At 38.6% G+C, this 15429-nt stretch overlaps 1 protein-coding gene across 3 annotated transcripts; it reads left to right on the top strand.

Annotated features, from left to right (window-relative positions):
- LOC8067101 (katanin p80 WD40 repeat-containing subunit B1 homolog) lies at positions 2491-9800 on the top strand. Of its 3 annotated transcripts, XM_021451400.1 has the most exons (18): positions 2492-2745; positions 3797-3927; positions 4045-4162; positions 4264-4490; positions 4678-4780; positions 4962-5032; positions 5796-5819; positions 5963-6037; positions 6125-6268; positions 6346-6469; positions 6560-7501; positions 7583-7638; positions 7734-7859; positions 7976-8050; positions 8118-8230; positions 8994-9110; positions 9193-9261; positions 9367-9800. In XM_021451400.1, the coding sequence occupies exons 1-18, from the start codon at positions 2718-2720 to the stop codon at positions 9446-9448; spliced, it is 2625 nt and encodes an 874-aa protein (XP_021307075.1). In that variant the 5' UTR covers positions 2492-2717; the 3' UTR covers positions 9449-9800. The 3 variants fall into 3 exon arrangements, 2 of the variants coding, with proteins under 2 accessions (XP_021307075.1, XP_002464436.2); XM_002464391.2 differs by lacking the exon at positions 2492-2745 and having other exon boundaries at positions 3818-3941; XR_002449264.1 differs by lacking the exons at positions 8118-8230; positions 8994-9110; positions 9193-9261; positions 9367-9800 and having other exon boundaries at positions 2491-2745; positions 7583-7655; positions 7976-8054.

Here is a 15429-nt window from a genome sequence, read left to right on the forward strand (position 1 = left end):
GTTCAAATCTGTCCGTATCCGAGTCCGAATATTCAACATCCGATGCCGTATCCGTATCCGAATACTTAAATCGTATATTTATGATGTCGACATCCAATCGTATCTTATCCGACGTGGTTGATATTATCCGTATTCGAATCCGAATCCGACTAGAAATATAAAAACAAATATGATATCGGTGATATCCGTCCGTATCCGATCCGTTTTCATCCCTATGCACAATGATGATTTTGGCTCTAAAACTAAACTTGAGTTGACCGGAAAACATCACATTGCACTGAACGCTAATCTTACTATTACACTTCTGCATCTTGGGAAACAGAAACACAAATATTGTCCTTGATGGATTGCAGAAGTAGATGACTTTTTCTGTCCTATATAGTGATGGTTCTCCCATTGGGTGTTTTTTTACCTACCGACCTGCTATCTGATGTTTTCATTTTTGCTTCCATTTATGATGTTGTCAGGGTTAGTATAATTGGTACTGTCAAAGCTGCTGACAGAACTAAAAAAAAATCTTGCTGTGTTTGTGGAGTTTGATGCGGGCAAGCAGCTCGAGGAACTAGATATAAGGGACAGCAGGTCGGATCAGTTGTGGCTTTAGTAAATAACCGCCTATGATAAATTGCATATTGTGTAAAATGATACCCGCATCTGTAACTACGAATTAAATTTTAAATTTGTACCCTCACATGTTGGGTACAATACCTGTGGTACCTTCATTAAACTTGTACCCTCACATGTTGGGTACAATACCCGTGGTACCTTCACTTGCGAGGTGAAGCGACATACCTGCATCTTTATCCATGGGTAGAATCTTATACCGTGCCCACACCCAAGGTAGAATTGCAGATGCCTTCTCATCTGTATTTGCTTGCTGCTGACTGAAGTGTATGCAGCTTTCAATGAAATCACCTTGATGTACCTTCCAACACTTGTATAATTGAGCATGGTGATTGGGTCTAGATCTGGTGTGTGAGCTAGGCTGCTGCAGCCTTGTTTTGTTCCAACTAGACATTGAACAGAGCTGTGGAGTACTTGAGATATAGGGCCAACTAGAGCTTACTGTTTTATATGTGACAAGAAATTGGTCGTACTAGAGATGTAGGCTTCAATGATTAATTAATATTTGTATGTTTGTGTAGCAGGTTATTGCACCTTGAATATCAGTTTGGGTGGGTTAGTGTTGTTAAAGTAGGAAATATAAATGCGATAATAGAAAGGAAGAACTTGTATTTAGCATTAATTTAAGGACTGAATAATATAAGGTGAAGTGGTGCGGTAAAAGGGTGTCTAGTTATAAAAGGACAAGACAACCATTCCCACTAGGACATCTACCTCTGTGGTGGCCATATTAAACTAATGCCTACTCTAATCTTGATAAGATCACTCCTCTGTTATTTGGGGATGCAACTTGAAGATGTGTGAAATCAATTATCCCCGCTTGATCTAATCTTCCTGTGAAATCAATGCAGCTGAAATTGTATAGCTGAGATTCCTTGATAAAAAAAACTATGGAAAAAATCTAAAGAATATACCGATGTAACATTTGAACTCCTAGATCCAGTGGGAAAATAAGAAATAGTATGGGCCTGGCTATAGAATAGTGTGTGTATATATATATATACACACACTATGGGTCAAGATATAATTATTTATAGGCAAATTAAAAATGATAATACAAGTAATAAAAATAGCTTGATCGGAGATCAGACGCACATGTCCAAACAGAATTATTTACAGGCCCCATTAATATTATTAGTAATAAAAATTATCTCATCCAGATATTGGACGCCCCTGACAAATTTACTAACTCACACGTCATGGTGAAATTATTTATAGGTTCAATTGATGTTATTATAAATAAAAATTACCTCATTGTGATACTGGGCACCGCGTTGATTATCTCAAGCAAATTTATTGTCACTGACATTTAGTAATAAAAGATTTATCTCATTGGGGGCAGTGGTAATAAAATTTAGCCTGCCCTGAGACCGGATGTCTAGGTGACTAGACAATCATTTTGACCGCTCACATGTTAGGATGAAATTTTTTACTAAACAAATTTATACTATTAATAATAATAAATATTCTGACCGGAGGCTAGACAACCCGTTGATTATCATACGCAAAATTGACAACTCATAGAGCAGACAAAAATATTTACTTAACAAAATGATACTATTAGTATTTAAAAAATATTCTAACCCGAGAACTTACAACCCATTCATTATCACATAAATTTACTGCTTATAGGCCAAGATAAAATTATTTATTTAACAAAATGGTACTACTAATAATAAAAAATTCTAACAGATACAGGACAAACCTACATATTGTTTCATGTCTTCATGACTTTTTGCTTTTAATAATAAGGCTGTAGCATAAAAATATTAAGAAAATTCTTACTTGCATATTGCTTCTTGGCTTTTCATTTCACTTTTATAATAGAAGGCTATAACCTAAAAGTATTTAGGATAAAAATATTGAAAAATGGCGTGTGAAACAAGAGACACCGAACGAAGACGGAAGCCAACGTTCCTTGATTCCTTCTCTCTTCACCCTCGTCCCACTCCACCTAACAATTAGGCGAAGTTTTAGCGCCAGCTAAGCGGCTGCGGATGGGAGGATCCTGAGAGCACCCTGGAAATCCAAAACCCTCTCGCCGCCGCAGCGGGAGTCCTAGCTTTGGACGACGGCGGCCGTTGCAGTTGCAGATGGCCACCACGCCCGCGTACAAGCTTCGTATCCTTTGAATTTCCGGTTTAGGGATTTTGAATTGGAACTTGAAGTCGGATTGCTCTTGCCTGCTGTGTCTGGACTGGTGCAGTTAAGTTGTGGTTGGGTTGGGGGTTGGATTCACCCGTGATGATCGAATTCGATTCCAGGTTCTGATATTACTGTTCATGTTGGCTTCATCCTTTGCCATCTGGTCTTGTGAGACTGTGATTGAGTGGAGCAGTGCAGGAGTTGCGTTCCCACCAAAGAACGTATTCAGGACCATCCGAGTTGTCTTGCTAGGTGGGGATGGAATGAAATTTTAGTGCTGCAAAGTTCCAGACCTGGAACATTACAGCTTCCTGCCTGAAATCAAACTAAATTTGGTGGTCTGGATTAAATTTTGTTTACCAGGAATTTTGACTTACGTGCTCTGTAGCTTATCATTTGTTTGGTAGGGCTGTATCAATTGCTGTTAATGGGGCCACACTGTAGTAGGGGAAATCTATACAGGATTCTCAATGCTCAATGTTAATTCTTTCGACTGAGAACTTCAACTTCATACTAAGTAGTTCTTTCCATCCAGAATGTAGTTGCTACTATATCATGGATAGTGCAGCTGCTGGTATGAACTTAGTGCTATGCCGAAAATTGGTATCATTTCGATAATTGCAATGATGAACAGGCATGCTGATCATATGAGCAGTTGAGTATTCTACTCTGAATTTTCAGTCAATATTTTTTCCTTGTAGAAATGTGTGTTTAGATCCTTCTGGAAAAAATAAATTATGAAAGAAACTATAGATATGCTGGGATAGGTTCGTGGTAGTTGAAAACATTATGTTATATATTTGGATATCATGCTGGGATAAGACTTCAATTATGTTTTTTTTTTTGAGGGAACTAGAAGAGCCATAGCCCCTACAGAGATTTTATTTAATTTAAAAAGGGAGTTTTCAGGTACAAAAGAAAAATTACAGGCGGCAGAGACAGCCACTTAGGGAACAAAAAACGAACTTCAATTCTGTTGTTGTATTATGCAACCTTCAATATGTCTTGTTTCCTTGACAATGATCAGAGGAGTTTGTCGCGCATGCTTCAAATGTTAATTGTGCCAAGTTTGGGAGGCGAACATCAAGGATCCTCATCACTGGTGGGGAGGATCTGAAGGTCAATCTTTGGGCTGTGGGGAAACCCAGTGCCCTCCTGGTAATTTCCTATAGGTTATCCTGCTGATTTACTTGTAATGTCATTCTTGCTTTTTTTCTTCCTTTTTTTTTTGCCAATCAGTTATCTACTTCAACTCATTTTCATTGTACATTGCAGAGTCTATCAGGTTTTACAAGTCCAGTTGAGTCAGTAAGCTTTGACTCTTCTGAAGTTACGATAGGTGCTGGTGCAGCAAGTGGAACGATAAAAATATGGAATATTGAGGAGGGGAAAGGTATTAACAAGTGTTGACACTCAACAGTGCATTGAAAACATGAACTGCAACTGTATCATGCAATAATCTTAGTTTCTATTGACGATTTGCACAATGTGCAGTTGTTCGAACTTTCACTGGGCACAGATCAAATTGTGCATCTCTTGATTTCCATCCTTTTGGAGAATTCTTAGCCTCTGGGTCTTCAGACACAAACATGAAAATATGGGATACTCGAAAGAAGAGATGCATCCACACATATAAGGGTCATACCCGACGAATTAATGTGCTTAAATTTACTCCTGATGGTCGATGGATTGTATCTGGTGGGGCTGATAACTCAGTGAAGGTAAAATTTTGAGCATGTCCGTTAATTAGTGCAAAATATTCAAAGACCATAGCACCCAAAATTTAAGGTGTCTTACAAATTACAACATGGATGTTATCAACGAGATGGACAATCTCGTTCTATCATTAATTAAAACTTTACATCATATTTCCTGATCACTGAAATTTTGTTTAAAATATCTTGCTAGGTCTGGGATTTGACGGCTGGAAAACTCATGCATGACTTCCGTCTTCATGAAGGTCCAGTCAACTGCTTAGATGTTCACCCCCACGAGTTTTTATTGGCTACAGGTTAGATTACAGGTTCTATATACTCACACGGTAGTGAATTTTTCCTCATGTCAAATTTTCTAAAATAAGATTTCTATTATTTTTTGCGGACTTATTAGTCCCTGTTCCTCATGCTTTTTAATTGTACATCACCTGGAGATCTAAGTAACATATTCCATGTCCTTTTCAAAAACCTTTGCAGGTTCAGTTGATAAGACTCTTAAATTTTGGGACCTTGAGACTTTTGAGTTGATTGGTTCTTCTGGACCTGAGGTACCATATCTATTATAACGACTCACAAAATGAATCATTCATGTCCTAAGTTGAAACTATTCTATGCTCAAAATCTGAATCAATGTAGCTCTTGAACCCAAGGTTAATTAGTGATCTGGAAAAATCTATTTTTCGAGAAGGCTACAGTTTTAAAAAATTGTATTTAAGCATTAGATGATTTGATCATATGCTTGAATTAATTGAAATATATTCAAACTAAGATCCACCATTATGAGTTTTTTTTTCAAAAAAAAAGATTTTTCCAACCTTAGTCTGTTTGCCACTCTGCCCAAGTATGATCCGTCGCAAGGATTCAAGAAACATATAAAGGCAGTATGAAGTACCAGTTTTTATTTATCTATGTTGTCATGAAATAGTACCAATGACCAAACGAAATTTACCAATATAATTCAGCATCTCAGACCAAAGATTGCACCATATGAAAAACTTTCTTAGTGAAATAGCTATTATTAAGCATGTGTAACATAATACTTTGTGAAACAACTTGTCAAGTTTGAGGTTTTGTAAACTAGGAGTATTGGTATACAGTTTTTTTTGACTCTTCTATAGACTGTTGGTACTCTAAAAATAGGTATATTTGCATGCACTTTTTTTTACTCTTCTTTAGATTGTTGCAAACTAGATAGTGGCACATATATCTGCTGTATTTCAATTTGATGAAGAAGAATCTAATGTTACTGTCCATTCTCTACCTTGTTTTTCTTTTTCTTGGATATAATTAAACTTTTCTTCCTTAATGCAGAACAGCCGGGAATACTTTGAGCCGGTATGGTTTTTGATCACCAATTTCTTCACATCATCCTATGCCTGGAATTTCTGTGTGGAAATGGATGACAGGCTTGCTTAAATAAAGCACATGATCTGTATCAGATAACCAATTGCCTAATGGTAACTGTCCTCAATTTTCAGGCTAGCGTAATTCGTTCTATGAAATTCAATAGTGATGGTAAAACAATTTTTTGTGGATTACATGAAAGCTTAAAGGTATATATCCAACTGATTTATCAAGATCCTCATTTCATTCTCCAGGAAATAATAGTGGAACAAAGGTCATTATCTTTTTGCTTGTAGGTTCTTTCCTGGGAACCCATCATATGTCATGATGTGGTTGATGTAGGCTGGTCCACATTAGCAGATCTAACTGTAGACGAACAGAAACTTCTTGGTTGCTCATATAACCAAAATTGTGTCAGTGTGTGGGTTGTGGATTTGATGGTATGACGTGTTATGCATAATTTAATATGTTCAGTTGAGTTATTTCTTTATGACATGGTACATACATAAATTTTCAGAGAAATGAGCCTTATGTTGATAGTAATTCTGGACCACGCTTAAATGGAAGTGTAAATAGGCTAGTCGAATCAGATGATAGCATGTCATCAGTGTTTGGAAGGCTATCAGTTTCCAGAAGCCCAGGTACTGACAGCAGCAAACACTTTTCTTATGAGATCTCTTCGTTATCTCTGCACTCTAAAACCAGATATGTTTTTGTACTTTTTGAAACAGCCAATGAAATTGGATTGGGTACTCTGCTTGGACGCTCAATGTCTGCTTCAAAAGAAATTCCTGTCTCAACTTCTGCATCAACGAAGGGGTTGTCAAAGCCACCTGGAAAAAGGGATCTCCAGCTCACAAGATCTGTTTCTACACCTCTTCTTTCTCCTAGAGTTAGATTGAACCCAAATTTCATTGACAGACGGAAGAATCAGCCAGCTGCTGCTGTACCATTACCAGAACCAATAGTCCGCTTTAAAGCGAATCTCTCTTCAGATGCTGGAATGTTGTCTCGCAGTTCACATGCATCAGAAGCTCCCATGTATAGGTCAAGATCTAATAGTTCTCGGTATGGTATTATGGAATCATCGTCTTTACCTGTTCTGACCCTGAGGCATAGCCCTAGAAAGGATGCTGGTCCCGTTCTCAGTGAAGCAGCCACAGTTGACTTAGCAGATATTGAGCCTCAAAATATAGAAAAAGTAGGTTTAGCTGCCAACCATGGCAAAGAAGATGGCAAGTTGGTACCTGTAATTGTTTCAAGGAGCTCAAAGATGGTTGAAGAAGTTGGCTGTAGAAGAATCACTAATGATGTAGGATATAAAAAGGTAACCCTAGAAAATAGTTTGAGAGTTAATTCAGATATTGACTATAGAAGGAGAGCTCCGGAAAGCCAAGAGGTGCAGCAGCTTATACCTCTGTCAGAACCTATTAGTTCATCACAGAGGAAATTTATAAGAGAATCTTCGGGTGCTGGGGACAATAACTGTTCTGGTTTGATGTGCACTGAAAGTGTTGAGTCTAATGAAGTTGGTAGCTGGTACAGTGTAACTAGTTTTGATAAATGGAATCCTGCTGCCGCAAGGAATCCAGAATTTGCCAGCATCCACAGAAATGAAGTGGTTGGAATAAGCCAACTGATGGAGTCAAGTGGAGAGCATGCTGTTGACGACCGTAAGTGATCTATTGACCTGACATTGTTCTATCGGTTTCAGTCTCCTTCAGAATTATCACCAAGCTCTTTGGTTGGAACAGGACCTTCCTCTTCTAATTTTGATAGCATCCAGTATGTGACAACACCATACAACTCAGTATGTTTACTTCCAAGGTTGTGTCATTTTGGGGCCAATAGTATTTTTTTTTATATGAAACCCATTATGCACCTCGTATTTTCTGTTTTCTGTAGAGGCTACGCCCTTCACTTTCTGGAAAACTTAGTGCATCTGCAAGTGATGAAGATGATATGTCTGGTCTAATGGAAAACCATCAAGAATTCATTCATGTAATGAAGTCTCGGCTAACCAAACTAGAGGTATCAAGGGGTCCAGAATAAGATCCTCCATCGAGTAATTAAGAATCCATTTGCTGCTGTGGGACACAATTTGTTATATGTATTGAGTAATTGTAGTCACTATGTGACATTTGCAGGTGGTTTACCGGTGCTGGCAAAGAAATGATATAAAAGGATCTATTGATGCTACATGGAGAATGTTGGATTTTGCTGTATGTACTCTACTACTCTGTTGTAGTTTCACCCATTACATTTTCTGAATGTTCTCTACTCTTGTAGGTCACTACTGATATAGTTAATGCTCTAATGGAGAATAGGAACTGTATCACATTAGATGTTTGCGCTTCTGTCTTACGTCTTACTGCCAATCTTCTTGAAAGCACATATGACAGGTCATTTCTCATATTTCCTCTTAATTTATCAATATTAGAATTGTGAGACCATTTAAATTTGACCTTGCTATTGAACATTGGCTGATTTTATTTTGATTAAAAGCTGACCAAATGCTCTTTGGAGAGCTGGACCTTGTAATGGGAAGTAAATCTGATTATAATGTGTCCCTTCCTCAAAAAGAGATGGAACTCTGAATATGCAGATATTATATACTGTTCATGTACGGCCAAAATTCAAATTGTATCCCTAGCTGGCCATTGTATTCAAGGCATGACATGTGCAGATTTAGTATGCAGATATGACATGCTGTTCATGGTTCAGGCTATAGTCTAATTTTAGCACTAGCTGACCATTCTATACAAGGAATCGAGGCTATGACACATGCAGAGTTCTACATCACTAAAACTACATTTGCACGACTGTACTTTTATAATTCATGGGAGTCATGGATTCCACAGTTCCATGGATATGGATCGCAATCAAACAGTTTAGCGACCATGTCCATGTACCAATGTCCTGCTGTACCATTCCCAAAAAGGAAAGTGCCAATGGTAACACTAACACTAGTAGCCTCATTAATTAGAAGCTTTTTGATTGTGCAATCTTTAACTACCCCTTCGACTGTTTTAAGTTCGTTTTCACAGTTTGTATATGGTGCTACTAGTATGAAAAATGACCGACAGTGTACATTGCAACAGTAACTGTTTTGTCAAAAGTGAGAGGCTGTAGGTGATCGATGTGCATTGACACTTTTCAACGCAGGCATATGAGCATTGCCTTGGGGATGATTCTCAGTCTTGTCAAGAGCTTTGGTTCCACCATTTCTTCAGCTTTGTCGGCTACACCACCTGTTGGGGTAGACCTTGAGGCAGAGCAGAGGTGTTTTCTTCTTTTCATCTCATTGAAAATTGTAATGGATTCTCCTTCCTGCCTCATACTTCACAAGCGCATATCTTGCTAGGTTGGAGCGGTGCAATCTATGTTTCCAAGAACTGAAGAATGTGAGCACCAGCCTCAAGTTTCTGACAAGGTTAGCTTAAATGGCTCTAGCCTCTTAAGTATCCCATGAAACCTCAAAACATTGTTCAGTTCAATGAACTAAACTAATTGATGTCTCTGGGCATTTCCTTTGCAGGCGGCAAGGCGAGGTTGGGAGATCAGCTCAGGAGCTCAACCTTTTTCTTCAGGATATCTTTCAATTGTCATCAAGCGTGTAAACAGTGACCATAGCACAACCTGTAAAATATTCACGCACTCCATTTCCTTTGGTCATAACAGATATAGCAACATGGGATTTACAGCTAGAAAGAAAGAAATATATAGAAATAGAAATTACATACATGTGTAGAAAATCAAGGGTCAATTAAATACTATATAGAGTGGCTTACAGGGATTTTTTTTCTCCATTTTTAAGGTATATAGAGAATTCAGAGGTTCTATGTTTTTGCCATTGCGTGTGCACGCCCTTTGTTTGCGCCTGTGCTTGGGCACCTAATGACAAATGTACATAAGCAGCATTTCTTTTAACTTTTATATTGGCAATTTATTACTGTCATTTCCAGTTTTTCACCCCATTTCCTTTTGATGATTAGCTGAGAAATTGTGCTCTACTATCAACAATGCGATCCACGTGCAGTTTTTCTTTCCTTTTTGTTAAGAGTGATTGTAAATGAACTGTGTATATACAAGTGAGGGGGTGTCTCCAAAAGACATGACAGTTCATGAAAGGACAGGCCCTTTCATGATATGATTAACTGCTTATGCTAACTGCTCTATCTAATGGATGAGATCATCTCTGGAATGGTGTCCGTTGGAAGCGACAGTTGGCATATGCCCCTTCGGTGGGCAAGTGCCCGTTCGGTGAAAGACACCGGTTCACAACACTCCCCCTTGATCCAATCTTCGTTTATAGATCAATGCAGCTATCAGTTGAGATTCCTCGAAAAACCCTGTGGGAAAAATCTGAGAAATATATAGATTGATATGCTATAAAACTCCTTCAAACCTTTTAGTAAAATAAGGAGAAACTAGCATATATTTGGATGATTTAAATAAATCATGATGTCATTGGTATCCCAATTAGAAACCCCAGTGGGGAAAAATATTGGGGATACGACATTGAGATAACTCCCCTAAAAACCATTTAGGAAAATTTTGGGGAGTAATATAGTGATATGTCGCTAAAACTCCTATAAAACCCGGTGGGAAAACTAGGAGAAAATGTGATGACATATAGTTGAAATTGCCTCTAGAATAACTTCACATGAAAAACCTTTTTAGGGAAAAACCATGGATAAGTTGTGAGGGCAATACGTGCCTTTGATATTTTCTAAAAAAACCCCAATGGGGAAAATAGAAAATATGACACATGCTTATATTAATATTACCTCATTAAAAACTTTCACAAGAAACCTTGAGAGTAAAACTTGTGGAAGAAAAGAGTGTAATATGATGCTGGAACAGGTGAGCATCTAGGAGATGTCTCCCCCCTGATTCTTGCAAATTTCGAAGTCGCCGCATACCAATGTCATGTACAAACTTTTGGAACATGGATGTTGGTAAGGACTTAGTAAATAGGTCAGCGAGGTTATCGCATGACTTGATTTGCAAGATGTTTATCTCCCCACTTTCTTGTAGTTCATGAGGATAAAACAACTTAGGAATAATGTGCTTAGTCACATTACTCTTTATGTAACCTGTTTGCATCTGTGTAACACAAGCGGAATTATCTTCATAGATAATTGTAGGTGATTCCATAGAACCAATACCACATGACTGTTGTATGTGGTTAATCACTCTGCGAAGCCATACACATTCACGTGATGCCTCATATAGTGCAATTATTTCAGAGTGATTTGTGGAGGTCGTTGTTAGGGTCTGTTTAGAAGACTTCCATGAGATAGCAGTGCCTCCATGCAGGAATATAAATCATGTTTGGGATTTGCCTTTATGGGGATCAGATAAGTAACCAGCATCAGTGTATCCTATCAATTCGGGATCATGATTTTTCTTATAGAATAAACCAAGATCCTTTGTGCCATTAAGATATCTGAGGATATGCTTAGCTCCCGTCCAATGACGTGAAGTTGGATTTGCACTATGTCTAGCTAGTAAGTTCACTGCAAATGCTATATCAGGCCTGGTGCAATTTGCAAGATACATAAGTGCTCCAATGACACTAAGATATGGAACCTCGGGTCCCAGTATCTCTTCATCAACATCTCGTGGTCTAAATGGATCTTTCTCCATTTCTAGAGAACGAACAACCATCGGTGTTTTTGAAGGATAGGATTTATCCATATTGAATTTCTCCAATATTTTCTGGATATATGCTGATTGATGCACTAAAATTCCTGAGGGAAGGTGCTCCAGCTGTAAGCCTAAGCAATATTTGGTTTTACCCAAATCCTTCATTTCGAATTCTGTCTTTAGGTGATTGCGTGCTTCTTCTATATCCTTTGGGTTGCCAATGATATTTAAATCATCAACATACACGAATATAATACAGAATCTCGTTGGGGACTTCTTAATGAAAACACATGGGCAATCATCGTTGTTTGTGTATCCCTTCTTTAGAAGGAACACACTCAGTCGGTTGTACCACATTCGTCCTGACTGCTTTAAGCCATATAATGACTTTTGAAGCTTTACACAATACATGTTGCGATTTGCGGTTGCATTCGGAATTTGGATTCCATCAGGAACCTTCATGTATATGTCCGAATCAAGTGGCCCATAAAGATATGCAGTCACTACATTCATCAACTGCATAGATAGATGATTTTGAACTGCCAATGATATTAAGTATCGGAAAGTAATTCCACTCATTACTGGAGAATATGTTTCATTGTAATCAATGTCGGGTCTCTGCGTGAACCCTTGTGCTACGAGCCTTGCTTTATATCTCACCACCTCGTTGTTCTCATTCCGTTTCCGGACGAAAACCCATTTAAATCCCAAAGGGAAGATTTTAGGAGGTGTAGCTATTGTAGAAGTGAATACCCCTCTTTTAGTGAGCGAGGTTATCTTAGCTTGAATTGCATCTTTCCACTGGGTCCAGTCCGAGCGCTTTTTGCACTCTGCCATGGTCTTGGGATCTGGATCATTTAGGAAGATTTCTGCAATTGCTGCGGAGAAGTACATGTCGACAATCATAGTCTTACGATCATATGATTCTCCAGAATCAATGTAATTGATGGAAATTTCTTTCACCCCATTTTGTGACTCAACATTTCCCAAAACTATGGAGTCAGGGTGTTCCGATGTCCTAGGATCAGTATTTGGGTGCACCGTTGATCCGGGTTGTGGATTAGGTTGTGGTGTTGGACTTTCATCCACTATTGGGTGTCTACCAACTTGAGGTTGGCTTGGATTTACTGATTTGGAGGATCTAGTCCTCGGTATCCTCGGACGCTTGCTTTGAGCATTATCCTTCGGTGCGGCCGTACTTCTCCCCCTTTTCTTTAGAAGTGGGGGTTGAATGGTTTTTATTGGTACCTCCACTCTTTCAGGTGCATTTCGTGCAGGATAAGAGGATTTAGTGACACCCTTATAATCAGTAAATGCTTCAGGCAGATTATTTGCAATGTGTTGCAAGTTTATGATTTTCTGAACTTGTTGTTTAGTCTCTTGAGTACGTGGATCTGAGGGGGAAGTGCTTTGGGCATTCCAATTGATTTCCTGGTATTCACTATGGTACTTGTAATCTCCCCCTAATGCCGGGAAATGGTTCTCATTGAATATGCAATCAGCGTACCGGGCCGTGAATAGGTCCCCTGTAAGGGGCTCGAGGTATTTTAGAATCGACAGAGATAGATACCCCACCTAGATCCCAAGTTTCCTGTGTGGGCCCATAGCGGTACGCTTAGGTAGTGAGATCGGTACATATACAGCGCAACCGAATTTTCGCAGATGGGAAATATTAGGCATATTGCCACATACTAATTGCATAGGGGAGACATCGTGATATGCAGTTGGTCGCAATTGAATTAAGTCAGCAGCGTGTAAGACTGCATGACCCCAACACGAAGTCAGTAGGTTGCAATTTTGTAGTAAGGGTCTTGCAATGAGTTTAATTCTCTTAATAAGAGATTCTGCTAGACCATTTTGTGTATGGACATAAGGGACAGAGTGCTGAACTTGAATACCTGAAGCCATACAATAATCATTGAAAGCCTTTGAGGAAAATTCAGCAGCATTGTCCATTCGAATAGATCGAATTTGATGTTCAGGGTGATTTGCTCTAAGTTTGATAACTTGAGCAATAATCTTAGCAAAAGCATGGTTACGTGTGGACAAAAGGCACACATGAGACCATCTAGTAGATGCATCTATAAGAACCATGAAATACCTGAACGGTCCAGACAATGGTTGAATGGGGCCACATATGTTGCCTTGAATGCGATCAAGGAACTTGAGTGGCTCATTTTGGATCTTAACAGGCGATGGCCGTATGATCAATTTCCCTATAGCGCATGAAGTGCACATAAAATCTGAAGATTTCGGGAATTTAGCAGTATTCAAAGCATGACCATTAGAATTGCTGATAATTTTTCGCATCATCCCTATACCGGGATGACCAAGGCAATCATGCCAAGTTTTGAATGCATCGACATTCTGAAAAATTACCTTGTACGCAACATGTGGTATGGGTTTGATGTATGTGTAGTACAATCCTGAAGGAAAAGAGGGAATTGTCTCAACAATTTCTTTGCCATATCCGCTATCTTTAGTAACAAGGAGAATCTCCTCGTTATTGTCATCACGGGTTTCAATATGGAAACCATTTTGACGGATATCTCTATAACTTAGTAGGGTACGCTTTGAATCGGGATACAATAGAGCATCCTCAATTGTGATTTGGGTACCCATAGGGAGTACGATAGTGGCACGACCAGAACCAATAATCGTAGCATCGCGCTCAGCGATTGTCAAAACATTTCCTTGTCTCTTAGTAAGAGTTTGGAAATATTTTGTTTCCCTAATAATAGAATTAGTGGTACCGCTGTCCACTAGGCATAGTTCCTCCTCCATGGGATTGACCCCCGTAAAATACTATATATAAATGAAGAATTTGAAATCAAACTCTTTGATAATATATAGAATACATACTATATTTATTGAATATCAATTATTGTAACATCCCCGATGTTACGGTTACTAAAAGTGGATCATGTCATCATGAGCATTACATAGTATTTTTGTTAAGCACACACTGATGCACTAACTTAAAATAAGTTTAAATTTGGTTGAATGTGCTTAGGAATTTAAGTGTGTTTATTTTGTGTATGGATGTTTGTGTTGGTGATTAAATCCCTTGGGTGAAAGTTTTCCGAGAGCTAAAAGGGGAAAAACCCTAATTTTAAACCCTCGATTTGCCCCCTTTTGTGCAATTTAAAAACTAAGCAAAATTTGAAGTTGTGTTCAAAATCAAAGTTGAAGATCTTGTCAAGATGTACAACTTTGGTGTTTTGAGTTTTTGAAGTTTCAATACAAAATTCAAAGTAATTTTGAAAATACAGATTTCCGGAAAGTGTCCCCTTTTCTAATTTGAGTCTTCAATTCAAAATCTATTTGGAATTTTGAAAAATGGTCAACATGAAAGTTGTAGGGCTTGAAAAGTTGAACAACTTTCATGTTGGGAGTTTTTCAAGTTGTTTTGGAAAATCAAAAGTAATTTTGGAATTTCTAATCTGCCCCAAATAAAAAAATTGAAAATTTTCCCAATTTGAGATTTGATTTCAAACTGTTTGGCTCAAATTCGTCCCTTTCCTTTTGAAATCAGTCTTGGACCCTTAAAGATGTTTTGTAGCATTCAAAATTCTGAACAAGTTTTATGTTGGCAAAAATTTGACTTCTATTCAAATTTTGGTCGATTTTCGCAAAAAGACAGAAAGGGTAAATGGGGAAGAGGGAGATAAGCTTTGGTCACTGTTCTTGGCGGTGTGCAGCTGGTCTTGGATCAGCGTTTGCCAGCGCGTGAGCACCGTTTTACCTCGTCCAAGCACGTGCTCGCGTCCATGGCGAGGTGAAGCAGCTGCTGGCGAAGTGGAGCGCGGCGTGTCCCTTCCTCTTGCGCTCACCGACGTCGTTTTGCCACCGGAGCACCGACGGACAGCGTTTCACTCAAATCCAAAATTCACCGCAACGGTTGATCCATATCCAAATTCACCGTGGGCATATCTTTGTTACCTCCTTG

This window comes from Sorghum bicolor, chromosome 1 (genome assembly GCF_000003195.3).
Source record: "Sorghum bicolor cultivar BTx623 chromosome 1, Sorghum_bicolor_NCBIv3, whole genome shotgun sequence".
NCBI lineage: Eukaryota > Viridiplantae > Streptophyta > Magnoliopsida > Poales > Poaceae > Sorghum > Sorghum bicolor.